Here is a 14,743-nt window from a genome sequence, read left to right as displayed (position 1 = left end):
GGGGCTAGTGTAAGGATGATAGCTGAACAGAACTTCTTTTTTTTAAATTCATATATTGGAATATAGGAACCATTGGTGAGGTTAGCATTCATTGCCCATCACTTGAGAAGGTCATGATGAGCTGCCTTCTTGAACTGCTGTCGTTCTTGGGTTTAGGGACACCCACAGTGCATTATGAGGGGAGTTCCAGGATTTTGACTCGGCGACAGTGAGAGAATGGCGATTATAGTCCGAAGTTAGAATGGTGAATGACTTGGAGGGGAACTTGCAGGTGGTGTTCCCATGCATCTGCTTGCCCATCTAGGTGGTAGAGATTGCAGCTTTAGAAGATGCTGTTAAATGATGCTTGGTGAGCTATATAGTACATTTTGCAGATGGTAAACACTGCTGCTACTGTGCAGTGGTACACCTATTAGTTTACTGATTATCAAGAGTAAACTGATGGAGCAACAATTTAGGTGGTAGATTTGGCTTATTTTTAACATAAAGATGTACCTGGGAAACTTTCCACATTGTTGGTAGATGCCAGTGTTGTAGTTATGCTGGAGCGTGGCAAGTTCTGGAGCACAAGTCTTCAGTACTATTGCCAAAAAATTACAGCATCAAGTGCTTTCAGCTGTTTTTTTTGATATCATGTGGAATAATTGAATTGGCTGAAGACTGGCATCTGGAATACTGGGGACCTCTGAAGAAGGCTGAGTTTGATCATCCATTCAGCACTTATGGTTGACGATTTTAAAGATGCTCCAGCCTTACCTTTTGCACTAAAATGTTGGCCTCTCTCCTCTTTGAGGGTGGGAAATTTGATTGGATGCGACTGGACTTCAGGGCATAGATAACATCCATTGGATGTGGAATTGCTTAGTTCTGCCTGATATATGGTGCATATATTTGGCTGGTATTGAGCTATTTGTTTACAATAGAAAGCAGGTTTCCAGGAGTTTCATGCTTCAAATGATCTGAGGTAAGATGGAATATGAGACCTTTATATCCTCAGGTCACATACTGTGATACAGTGGTGATATCATGAGAATGTCTCTTAAAGGCATACTGACCATGAGAGATAACATGATAGCTTCTACAATAAAATAAAGAACTGCAAATGCTGGAAATCTCAAACAAAAACAGAAAATGCTAGGGAAATTCGGTAGGTCTGGCATCATCTGTGGAGGGAAAAGCAGAGTTAATATTTTGAGTCCAGTGACCCAGTTAACTTTGTTCCTCTCTCCACAGATACTGTTGAGACCTGCTGAGTTTCTCCAGCACTTTCCATCTTTGTTACAGTCAATAACCCATTGACTTTATGCTAAATTGAGAATTTACTTGAAGCATATTTCTGGCCATGTTCACTGAGAATGAAATCCCCGCCAACCCCACCACACCTGACATCTTTCTCTGCAACCGCAGGAGGCGCTACACCTGCCCCTACACCTCCCGTCTCACATCCATCCAAGGCCCAAGACAAACTTTCCATATTCGACAGGGGTACCCCTGTACATTCTCCTATCTGGCCTAATGCATTCATTGCTCCCAATGTAGCCTCCTCTGCATTGGTGAAACCAAGCTGAGACTCAGTGACCGATTTGTGGAGCATCTGTGCTCTGTTCACTATATTCAACACTGCCTTCCCGTTTCCAACCATTTTAACACCCCCTCCCACTCCTTTGGTGACATGTCCATCCTGGGCCGCCTCTATGTCACAATGACACTACGCAAACTGGAGGAACAACACTTCATATTCCACCTGGGGAGCCTTCAGCCCGATGGCCTGAGCATAGAATTCATCGGTTTCAAAATCTCCCCACCTCTGGCTTCGTCCCAAGTCCAACCCTCCCTCCAATCTCCACGTCCTTGACCTGACACAGCCTGTCCATCTTCCTTCGCACCTATCTGTCCCACCCTTCCTACTGACCAATCCCCACTACCCCTACCCACATCTACCTGTAACCATCCCACCTACCTATCAGCCCCATCCCTCCTCGCTCTATTTATTTCCCAGCTCCATTCCTCCTCCCCAGCCCTGATGAAGGGTCTCAACTCGAGACATCAACTCTCCTGCTCTTGTGATGCTGCCTGACCTGCTGTGTTCCTCCAGCTCTACACTGTATTGACTCTGACTCCAGCATCTGTAGTTCTTGCTGTCTCCGAATGAAACACCGTGTAATTTGTAATAGCTTTATGCAGAAATTGTTTGTTTGGATCAACATTCTTATTTAAGTGTTTCAACGTAGTCCTGTGCTTTGTGCAGTTATGTGTTTATTCAGATTGCTCCACTGGTTCTGGAAACCTTTATAATTGTGTATTATTTTTTCTCCTTGCTTATACAGGAAAACCCTGCAATGGCTGTTGCCATCAAAACATGCAAAAACTCCACTTCAGATAGTGTGCGAGAAAAGTTCCTACAGGAAGCCTGTAAGTTTATAAATGTACTCTTACTTTGCAATTTAAATATAGCACTTAGCCTAACTGCTGGAGAAGTGGATTTAAATTAGAGTTTAAGAAGTAACATTAGCAAACCTTCTGTGGATTGGGTGGGGGACCGTCTTCTGTTCTGCAAATTTTATTGATTCTTTGAGAGATATCTAAACTTGTAACTTAATATTTAATGGTACTTTAGCATGTTTTGACTAATTTGGTTCAGGATATAATATGTCTCGGTGTAATATGTGCAATGAAAATCTATATTAACGATTGACTTAAAGGTAAGATCATTAGCTTGTGTCGGTCACAACTTCAAATATGTGAGACCAACTTTTTTTTTATTAATTATTAATAGGAAACCAGGAGAGATCACAGACAAGTATTTAATATCTTTTCTCAGGGTAGAAGACACAACGATAAAGAGAAAATCAATAGGCAAAAAAGGGGGAGGAACTTAAAACAATCACTCTCATTGGAGAAAAGGTACAAGGAAAATTGAAGAGATTGACAAGTCCCTTGAACTTGATGGCCTACATTCTACCGTTTAAAGAAATAGTTGCAGAGATAGTGGAAGCACTGTTGTAGTTGTCCAAAATCCCCAGGCTCTGGAACAGTTCCAGCAGATTAGAAAATCACACCTTTATTCAAGAAAGGAGAGCGATGAGAGCAGGAAAGGCCTATTAGCTGAATATCTGCCATTGGAAAAATGCTGGCATCCATTGTCAAAGTTGTAGCAGGGCATTTTTTTTTTAAAATGTTGCACAATCAGATTGAGTCACTATGGTTTTGCTGAAGGGCATTCACGTTCGACAAGTTTATTAAAGTTCTCTGAGGGTGCAACAACAAAAGATTCAAGATTTGGATTTCCAGAGGCATTCTGTGAGGGATGGGCTACAAATGCTGGCCTTGCCATTGGCATTCGTATGCCAATGAAAATAAGTTTTAAAATGTGTTACATAGAAGATTACCACACAAGATCATGTGGTAGGTGTAATATAGTAGCACGGATAGAGGAGTGACACAAAAATAGGGAACAGGGTCGGGGTGTGCAGATCATTTTCAGGTTGGCAAACTGTAACTAATGGAATGCTACATGGATTAGTGGTGAGACCTCAACTATTTGTAATATTTATCAATGGTTTGGATAAAAGAACTGTGGAGTGAATAGAATAGACTGAAAACTGGCATTTATGTGTTAGATTCTTGAGGAGGCCGAGCTGGATCATTCACTCAGCACTTCTGTTTAAATATGGTTGCTAAAGCTTTAGCTTTGATGAGCTGGACTCCTGCATTGCTGAGGAAGGTGATGTTCATGGAGCTTGATCCTCCCACTTGTTTATTTATTCCCTGCTAGGGCTTTGATCTATCAAAAATTGCCCAGGATTCTACTTCATGGTTAGGCCGCTACTGCTAACTGCATTGCTCTGTTACTGATAGAAAAAAGACTTCTCCATAACCCTATAACAATTTGGAAGTTGTACACTTGCACTAAGCTTTGCACTGCCTTTGCTGAATCACATCCCACTGTAAGACTCTCACACAAGGTGAGATCTTAATATCTTAAATTATGTCAGCGTATTTTTCAGGGGGAACTTTCAGGGATGAATTCCAAAACCTTTCTACTGAGTGACAACTGTTTTATTACGTTTAAAATATGTATGCCAATCATGCTATTTAATTATTTTAGATGTCCCACTAGATAATTTGCCCCCTTACATACACTACTTTGATGTTGCCTTGTCTCCTCTGCTACCAATTGAAATTCATGGTGGTGTGACTGACCATCTTAAAACTGGAGATCACTGGAAATTGCATTTGCAGTCCAGATGGCTCTCTGCATTTACGCAAAGAAAAACCAGGCTTCACTCGTCTCCAATATTTAATCAGAAACCTTTTAAATTTGTTTTTGTCAAGAGATTTGGACGTCATTCACTGAACCAGCATTAATTGCCCATCCCTAATTGCCCTTGAACTGAATGGTTAGCTAAGTCATTTCAGAGGCCAGTTAAAAGTCAACTACAGTACTGTGGGCCTGGAGTCAGAGAGGACACACGAGGTAAGGACGGTAGATTTCCCATTTAACTTGCTGTCGGTAGGCCTTCCAAGTCATGGAATATAACTGTAACTAGTCTTGGTGCCTTAAAGTTTACATTTTAGTATTGTATAATATGTCAGAACAGCTCTAAGTTGTATGGAAATTGTTCAAAGAGTTCAGTTGTTGATCAGTAGGTATAAAAGAGAGTGAGGCGCGGGACACTAACATGAGTGTATCTGAAACAAATTAGCACTTTGCTTTTAAAACCATAAATTGCATGAACAACAACTTGTGTGTACATTTTTCCTATGATAATGTAAATTACTGATTCACAACATTGTTACACTGTAGAGGATGCCATTTGGTCAATTGTCTTAGGTCAAAATCCTGGAATTCCCTCCCTAATAGCATTGTGGCTCAACCCACAGTAGGAGGAATGCAACGGTTCAAGAAGGCAGCTCACCACCACCTTCTCAAGGACAACCAGGGATGGGCAAGAAATGCTGGCCAGCCAGCGATGCCCACATCCCACAAAATGAATAGAAAAAAAAAATATGCCTGTACCAGCTCTATTACCCAGTGCCAATCCCTGCACACTATTTCTATCTTAATAATCATCCAAAGCTCTCTTCAATGCCTCAATTGAACCTATCTCCATTACATTTCCAAGCAGTGCATTCTATACCCTAACTACTCATTATGTGAAAAAGTCTTTTTCTTGCATCACCCTTTCTCTGTTTGCACGTCACTTTAAATCTATGCCCTCTCATTCTTTTTTATTTTCTGAGCAGAAACAGCTCCTCCCTACCTACTCTAGTGAGCCTACTCGTTAATTTGAAAACCTCTATCAAATCTTCTCTCAACCACCTTCTCTCGAAGGAGAACAGTCTCAACTTGTTTTATCTATCCTCATAACTGAAGTTGCTCATATCTGGAGCCATTCTTGTTTTTGCTTCTGCACTCCCTCCAATGCATTCACATCTTTTCTAAAATGTGGCACCCACAACTATACACTCCAGCTGAGGTCTAGCAAGTGTCTTGTACAAGTTCAACATCATCTTGCTGCTCTTGTTCTCTATGCCTGTATTAATGAGCCGAGAGCACTGTGCTTTATTATCTGCTCTCTCCACCTGCCCTGCCACCTTCAATAATCTGTGCACATATACACCCAGGTCCCTATGTTCCTGCACCCACTTTAGAATTATACCCCCATTTTACATTCTGCCACCTATCTGCCTACTCCACCAACTTGTCAAATGTCCTACACAAAGCCTTTTAATTAGAAAGCAATTTGCTTGTACACATGTGAAAGGCTTGGTGAACAAGCTGTCGCACAGGCTGCAAATAATCTGGGAGGTAGATGAAAAATGGAAAATATTCAGAGCTTGATTGTTCCAGCATCCAACATTTCCTCCGACCCCAATTCTGCCTGAGGCTAAAACTCCTAACACTTCAGGACCAAGAGCTATTTTTTTTCTTTATTCTTCAATTAAGTACAGACATTGCTTGCAAAGCCAACATTTGTTGCCCATCTCTATTGGCCTGAGTAGTTAGCTAGGCTATTTCAGAGGGCAGTAGGAGCCAACCACCCTCCTGACAATTTGGAGTGACACAGAAGCCGGACCAGGCAAGGATGGCAGATGTCCTTCCCTAAAATACATTGTTGAACCAAATGAGTTTGTAACGAAAGTCAACAGTGGTTTCAGGGTCACCATCACTGAGACCAGCTTATATTGAAGATTTATTAACTGAATTTAAATTCCTCCAGCTACATTGTAGAATTTGAATTTGTCTCCCCAGAGCATTTGATTGGGCCTCTGGATTATCAACTGGTGATATCACCATTACCTCCCTCTCTTGGATCTGGAGCAGCGCTTTCTCAGGCCATTTTAGTCTGATCTCAAGGAGCTCCTTGTGGTTCTTAACTCCTCATCTCACATATCTTACCTGAGAGATATATACCTTCATCCCTATTCCATATGCTTCATATCTTTGTGCACATCCTTAGCTTTGAAGAGGTTATAGTTGTTTTGGTATGTCATTCTAAATTTTAATAGATTAAATATTACGTGATGAAAAATTCCTGTCACTGAAGAATATTATTAGAAAAATGACAGATGACTTTTTTTAAGATTATCTGTCTGGGACTCCCTGCCTGTATCTAATCAATTATGTTTTTTTATGGCATATTATCTTGTTCAGCTGCTAAACAAAATATTTAAAAACTTGAATGCAATCTTTCTGACCGTCGCTGATTCTTTTAAGATTAAAGGAACTGTTTGTCACATTAAAAGGTTTAAAATAACATTAGACTTGGCTATCCAATTATCTTACCTTTACCATGATGGAAGTTTAAACTAACACTAGTGGGAAAAAATCACTGAGAAAGTTGGAATGTTAAGCCAGGAACCGAGCATAGTGAAAGCATTATTCTAAAGCTGGGCATCAAACTGTTGTGGAGCAAGCCTGCTTTTCAACAAGAGTGTTGAAAATCTTGTGGTCCTTTTTTTAATTATGAGGCTGCTTTTGATGTCATTATAGCAAAGCTGTGGTAAGAGAAAAGAATCATGCAATCTTACAAGGCTTGCTTTTTCCTTCTCTTCGGTGATGGTTTTTTTGTGATTCGGCACAGCCCCATGCTTCTAGTTTCTAAACAAAACCTGCCTTCAACTAGTCTGTAAAATATACAGATGGAAATATGTTGTGGTGCTGCTAAAATTATAATGGAGAACACAGCCCTTTATATACTGATGCCAGATATTCTTCTGAGCCTCAGAAGTCTACGATGAATTATATCTAACAATAATTTTTTCCATGTGGAACTTATACAGAAATAATTTTCTATAACTGAGAAAAGATTCAATCAAATAGGGTGGGGAGGGTTGAGATAAAACTTTATTTTATGTGGGTGCCTGTGCCAAGCCCTGCATTTGTTGCCTGCCCTAATTGCTCTGACAAAGTGCTAATGAGCTGCTGCCTTGAATTGCTGTATAATGTTTTGATATAAGAGAGTGGCTTGCCTGGCCACTTCAGGATAGTTAAAGCCAGTCACATTTTGATACTGGACTAATAGATGAGCCAAACTAGATAAACACAGGAGGTTTCCTTGCTTAACAGGCATGAATGAACCAGTTACGTTTTCGCAACAATCCAGTAGCCTCAAATTCGTTTTCAGTAGTGCCAACATTCTATTTCCAGAATTCATTTTAAATGATCAAATTTTCTAAATCTCAATGGTATTTGAGTTTGCTTTTCCTTGTTTATTAAGATGGGATGCAGGATTACTAGTCCAGTGTATAATAATTAGACTTTGGTATTTTGTTAAAATTGTGGTTTTCGTTCAGTACCTCTCCCCATTCAGGAACTTTACTTATCTGGAAATCTATCCTTTGTAAGACTTCTTCCTATTTTTGCTACCAAGTTTATTCTTAACCAATTGTAGCATTTTGGAACAAAAATGAAAATGCTAGAGAAAGTCAGCAGGTTTGACAGCATCTGTAAAGTTAATGTTTCAAGTCCAATGTATCTCTTGTTTGGAACTGAGGGAAATGGAAATATGATGGGTTTTATACCATTGGAAAAGGTGGGACGAGCAAGTAGAAAGAAAGGGAAGATCCGGGTAAGATTAGAGAATAAGAGAGTTTGATGATCAAAGGTATCACACAGCAAAAGGCAAAGGGAGTGCTTAGATCCAGGGTAGGTGTTTGTAACGGAATAAAAGATCAGCTCAGCTGAAAGCAAAATGAATTCCTAAGTATGTTTAAAAAAAATTATGATATCCAATTTAGTAGGACTCACAGTTTAGTGCACTGGCATATACTGGAATCTATATATATCAATGTACAGGGCCTAGTTCTTTGCAGGCAGAAAGAATATATGTTCTACAAAGCGGTCATCCAGTCTGTATTTGTTTTTCCCACTATGGAGGAGACCATATTGTAAGCAATGAGTACAATAGACTTGAGTTGAAAGTAGTAAAAGGTAAATTGCTGTGCACCTGGAGGGAGAATTTGGGGCTTGGGCAATTAAGAGCTAAAAGGGCATGTATTACACCACAATTGCCTGAAATCGTAAGATGAGAGCGAGACAAGCTTTTGTGGGAGGGGGTGGTGATAAAGTGAATGCTGACAGTAGAGAGGACAGGAAGATTTGTTTGGTAATGGCAATATGCTGGAGGTGGCAGAAATGATGGTGGTTAATCATTTGTATGCGGAGGCTGCTGGATGTGGAAAATGAGGAAGAGTGGAATCCTACCATTGTTCTGGGACTTCACCTGAAGAAGGAGCAGTGGTCTGAAAACTTGTGATTTCAAATAAACCTGTTGGACTATATCCTGTTGTCATGTGTCCTCTGACTTTGTCCACCCCAGTGCAGCACCGGCACCTCCACATCATTATTCTGGGAGGGTAGGGAAAGGGTGACGGCAGATGTGCACGAAATGGATTGGATCCAGTTGAGGACTCTGTCCACCCAGTGGCAAGAGACCCTTAGTTGGGAAAAAGGAAGATTTGTTGGAAGTGTCATTACGAACGGTACTTACAGCAGAACAGATGCAATGGTGAAACTGGGAGTAGAGAATGGGGTCCTTGTAAAAAGCAGGATGTCAGGAGGTATAGTTGAGATTGTTCATTAATGTTAATGAACAAATGTTGCTGAGTTACATTCATTCAGGCAAGTGGAGAGTATTATTCCTTGTGACTTTGGTGAATCAGAATGTGAGCCACAGGCCAGACAAGATACAGCCTCTTACCATGGAAACAATAATGTCATTAGGAGCTGATCATGTCATTAGGGCGTTCTCTTACTGAAGATGATCATCGGTGGCCACTTGAAACATGTACACCATTTGCCATTTACCAGCCTAAAACTGGATGTTGCCCAGGTCTTGATATATGTGAGCAAGGACTGCTTCACTGTGAGAAATTGCAATTGGAGTTCAATACTGCCAAACAAGACACTCCGCTTCTGACCCTGTAATGAAGTGAAGGTCATTGATGGAATAGTTGAAGGTAGTTGGGTTTTGGAGGCGTTAACAGTCTGTTCTGAAGTGGATATCATATTTCAACATTTCAACACATTAGCTGACTTCCAAGTACTAAATAATTACTGCATTGTCATTTGTGAGGCATCAAAGCTTGCTGGATATAAAAGATCCCATAATGCTATCTAAAGTGTGTGTACATTGCAGGCGACGTATTAGTTGTTGCATTAATCCTGTTAACACATTCTATCTCAAAAATTTTGATCTACAGTGAGTACTTGGTGATCTCCTTGGGATATGATAGGATGCTTTATAATAGCAATTCATTTTCTGTGCAGAGTGGGTGTCCAAGTTATCACACCATCTAGGCTATAATTAGTATTGCTTATTCCTAAAGAAAACAAATACTTCACACACTTTTATCAAGTACCTTTCCCCACCCATTTATTAATTGTGGTTTCACTTGAGCACAAAACAAGAGTTACTACTTAAAACTGTCTGAATTAGGTGGTACTTGCTTTTAATGTTTACTGTAACCAAATATAAGATTGGGAGGGACCTCTTGTGGTGCAGTGGTAGTGTCCCTACCTCTGGACCAAGAGATCTGGGCTCAAGTCCCACCTGCTCCAGAGGCTTGTATTAAATCTGAGCAGGTTGATTAGCAAAATAGGTTAATAAAAAAAAAAAGACTGGGCAAAATATTGAATTCGGTACAATTCTTTACTAACTGGCTTATTCCTAGACAGGGAGATGTAGTGCCCAGGTACTCCAATTTTATCTATTGTATCCATTGGGAGATATTTCTTCTATTTGGCATTTGGACCTGTGTTTAACCACTTCGTGCCATTACACGATTGGAGTATTGCTGCCTTCTATTTTAGGCAGTGTTACTTTATCAGATGTCACTACACAATATTGAATCAGAATTTACACTTCCATCCTGGACTCAAGATTGTGGAGATGCATTTATATTATGGCAGAGATAGTGTCACTCCACAGGAATTTTGTTTTGACTTTGTAATTCAGCTGCGAACAATTGTTTACAAAATAACTCTGACATTGTTGGCTATTAATGAATTCTTCCTAATTGGCCAGTGTTTCGTATTGAAAAGATTAAACAGCATTCAGATGTTTCAAATTAATTTCACTGGCTTCAGGGTTGCATTACTATTTTGCATATGCATTTAATAATTATGCTCATGTCTGGACATACAACATGCCATTCATGCAGGGGTCCTCTTAATGTTCTTGGTGAAATTTTGACTTCGCTATTTAGGCACAGAACAACAATAATGGGTGATTTGAACAGTGGTCTTCCTGCATTGTCATCAAGGAATAGTCAAATGCCTGCCACACTTTTTCTGATGGCCCAGCTGAACATTGAGTTGATGATGACAAGAACTGTGTCAGTGCAAAGTAATATTCTGGCATTATTATTGTACGGTATTTGATATAAACAAAATTGATGGAGATTTTCAGAACAATTCACATGGATTAATTTTTAGTTTTATTTCTTGAATTGAAATCGGAAATCTACAGTTCTCTCACGAAGAATCTGTAGATGCTGGTTTATTTTAACCTTACAAGACAGAAATTGATAGTTTATTTTGTTAGATCAAGATTGCAAAAGACATTGCAAAGGCAGATAAATGGAATTGTTATGCAGATCAGCCTCAGTCTAATTGTTTGACTGGCTCAAAGAACTGAATGGCCTCCTCCTGATCTGATATTTCCACTGCAGTATGGACCTTCCTCCTTTATTCAGTTAATAAAACATGTCTTTGCCAAAAATAACAAATCCTTATTTCCTTTCTTAAAGTGACAATGCGACAGTTTGACCATCCTCATATAGTGAAGCTGATTGGCGTAATTACAGAAAATCCGGTCTGGATAATTATGGAACTGTGTACCTTTGGAGAGGTATGATCGTATTCACTGCCAGATTTGTTCAGGGATGTGTGAATATTATGAAAGGGTCTGTCTAGTGTTTTGTTAAAATGTATATTAATTTAGAATGACATGGGATATTTCAGGATTGGCAACACATATTTGCAAAATAGCTATGTCTAAAATACATAATAACATTCCTGAAAATTAAGAGATTCCTGAAGAATTAATAGGAGATATTCAGTGGATGATGTATACTTAAATTATCAAGCAACATTTAATAAGATGCTATAAAAATGGTTTTTGACTTTTTAGAAGTTGTATTAAAGAGTTATAATATTTACTTATCCTGTAGGATATTCATTCCCTAAAAATCTTCTGTGTACAAAAATCTTAAATTTATGCCCATTATTTAGTGAATAGTGTCTGGCAATTCAGTGCAATGTATCAAATGTGTGTGTGGAGTGTGTTAGCCTGCTTTTGTGAGCTAGTTTGCTTCTCATTTTAATTGGGCCTGTAATAAGAACGAAGGTGATCAAAGCAATTGCAACCCTGCAATCACCCTGTTGAACATTAGAAAAAGTACTTGCCCTTTTTACCCTTGTCAGATTGCAGCTGCTGGCTGAACACACCTACCTTGAATTTCAGCATGGTTTCAGAACTGGAAAACCCACAACTTACAACATCCTCCCATTATGGCAGCTTCAAGAAAAATGCCATGAACTGAAGAGACCACTATATATTGCCTTTAATATTCTCACCTAGTCTTTGATCATTGGAGCAGAGGCAAGATTCTTGAAGATGCTGAGAGAAAATTGGTTGCAAACCTGCTCAATGTGATCTGCTCTTGATGACATGTGAGGTCAGTTATGAGGTGACTACATCAGAACTTGTGATCTGCACTGGGGTCAAAAAGGTTTATGTTCTTACACTAACACTCTTCACCATTATTCATCTCTGTTGCTGCCATATACCTCCAGGTTGTCTACAGAGGGTATCTACTTTCATACCAGAATTGACAGAAATCTGTTCAACCTTGCTCATTTGAGATGCAAGACAAAGATATGCCAAGTCCTCTCAAAAGAGTATTTCTACATGGCTGGACCTCCACTAGCACTCCTGAGAAACATCTTCAGCAAATGAAAGACCATCAAGATTGCAGAGCAAATGTCATAGGACAGGATGTTGTCATACTGCCATCTGTCAGCATTGATGATGTGATCCTGGAGGTTGTTGATAGCTTCACATATCTAAGTTCCACAATTACTAGCAATCTGTTACTTGATGCTGAAATTGACATATGCAAGGCATAAGTTGCAGCTGTTATGATAAAGCTGTTTGAGAGTGTAGAATTACAGTGATCTGACTGAGAACACCACATTATGAGTTTACTAAGTCTTTATCTTCACTGCACGGATCTAAAGTGGATGACCACTGCATTCACAAAAATCTGCAAGTGAGACATGAAGATGGTAGTCATTGGAACTGAAACTGGAACAGAATCTCGCTGACACCAGTGACTGCTGGAGGTTGACTGGAAGGGCAGTGAAAGAGGCAAGCAGAATCTAAAAGCTTGGCTGACTGAGAAGAGGACCCTGACGAAGAGATGCCAGTGAAATGTGCGCCTTTACAACCCATTGACTTCCTCGGTAGTCAATGCAGCAGAGACTGCCACGCCAGAACTGGCTGCCTGAGCCGTACCAGGTGATGCTTTAACACAGAGTTGATCACAAAGGTCATGACCGTCAGGATTGGAAAGTGCAAACCATTTATAAGATGGGACATTACCACAAACCAATGAATGGAAATTTTTTTCACAGTTTGCTTTATTAATTCTGGGAGGGGGAAAATTGAACACCTGTTAGCGCACCTCTCAACCTCCTTTGTCCTTATGAAAAGACCGTAGTTTTTCTCAACTCACTTAAGTAATGTTTCTCAACCCTGCCAGTGATGTTTCCCTGCACTATCATATGTTTCCTGAATTAGGATGTTCCGAATTGGGCTCAATGTTTTAATTGCAATGTAACCAGTGATATGTATAATTTAAAATTCATTACTTTTCATCAGACATAGGTTCAGTAATTTAGTTTGATCAGTTGCTTCCAGGTTATAAAAGAAATTAAACACCTGAAATCAAAAGCGATGATGAGAAGAGATTCTTACTTGTTTTTAAGCTTAATTTGAATATAAGCTTATAGAAAACAATACATGTTTTGCCAAACGTTTTGCAATGTGGTACATTTACAATATTTTGCTTAGTCAATGTCAACAGAATAGTACCTTTTGGAATTGCTTTCATAAAAGAATGACTATTATAATTGAATGTTTTTTGCACTCAGTTACGGTCGTTTTTACAAGTAAGAAAATACAACTTGGATTTGGCCTCCTTAATTCTGTATGCTTACCAGCTCAGCACAGCATTATCTTATCTGGAGAGTAAGAGATTTGTACATCGGTGAGTAAATGTGCAGTTTAGTCTAGTTGATTAGAGGAAAGGATGTTATAGGAATATTGATTTGGATGTGGGCATATCTGGCATTATTAACCATTTACTAATTAATGAATGTAGGTGTAATGGTGTTTGAAATGGAAACAAAGTACCATTAGGTACTGAGGTCGTTCGAGATAAGTACTATTCTGTTGCATAGCTGCACATATGTTAAGTGCTTCCTTGCTAGCTGAGTTGAGCAACATAAAATGTTGCACAAAAACAGAAGTTGCTGGAAAAGCTCAGCAGATCTGACAGCATCCATGAAGAAAAAAATCAGAGTTGACGTTTCAGATCCGGTGACCCTTTCTCAGAACCATTCTGAGGAATGGTCACTGGATCCAAAACGTTAACTTTGATTTTTTTTCTTCACAGATGCTGCCAGACCTAAGCTTTTCCAGCAACTTCTGTTTTTGTTCCTGATTTTACAGCATCCTCAGTTCCTTCAATTGTGATCAAATATTGCACACATAAGTTAGTCTTCAGCAGCAGAGGTTTGGGTGAAGCTATCGGCTCACACCACAGCCAGCATATATTTCTTAATAAAAAATACTATGGGCAGATCAAAATGAAAAGAAGGTTAAAAGAAACATAATTTAATCTATTCTTGTATATTCCTACATACAAAGAAAAACAAATTACCTTTTGGAAACACTGCTAAATAAGTGCCACCTTCTGGATTATAGATGAATTACAGAAAAAAAATCCATGTCTGCTTCTTGGTGACATGCTGCCTCAAATAAGCATGCAACATAAAAACGTATTGTGAGCAAGTTTACAGGAAGTTAAAGCCTTGAAGCACCTATATTAGCCATAGAAATGGAGATTAAACTCTGGAAATTACCATTGGAAGAAACTACCCTTCAAACAGAGATCACTCAATCTCAATTTATTCTAATTTTGCTGTAAAGTCATTTATTCACTGTTGAGC

The 14,743-nt window shown here is 39.3% G+C and overlaps 1 protein-coding gene across 4 annotated transcripts in view; it reads left to right on the top strand.

Moving 5' to 3' along the window:
• LOC109918182 (focal adhesion kinase 1) overlaps nt 1-14,743 on the top strand; it is a 117,867-nt gene that overhangs the window by 10,646 nt on the left and 92,478 nt on the right. For all 4 annotated transcript variants that reach the window (XM_048595535.1, XM_048595533.1, XM_048595536.1 and 1 more), the window contains 3 exons: nt 2,328-2,412; nt 11,257-11,357; nt 13,664-13,779. In XM_048595535.1, the coding sequence (XP_048451492.1) occupies nt 2,328-2,412; nt 11,257-11,357; nt 13,664-13,779 (302 nt within the window). The remainder of the gene's footprint in view (nt 1-2,327; nt 2,413-11,256; nt 11,358-13,663; nt 13,780-14,743) is intronic.

Source organism: Rhincodon typus, chromosome 4 (assembly GCF_021869965.1).
Source record: "Rhincodon typus isolate 14 chromosome 4, sRhiTyp1.1, whole genome shotgun sequence".
In the NCBI taxonomy this organism is placed as follows: domain Eukaryota; kingdom Metazoa; phylum Chordata; class Chondrichthyes; order Orectolobiformes; family Rhincodontidae; genus Rhincodon; species Rhincodon typus.
This window is presented reverse-complemented; position numbering and strand designations above follow the sequence as displayed.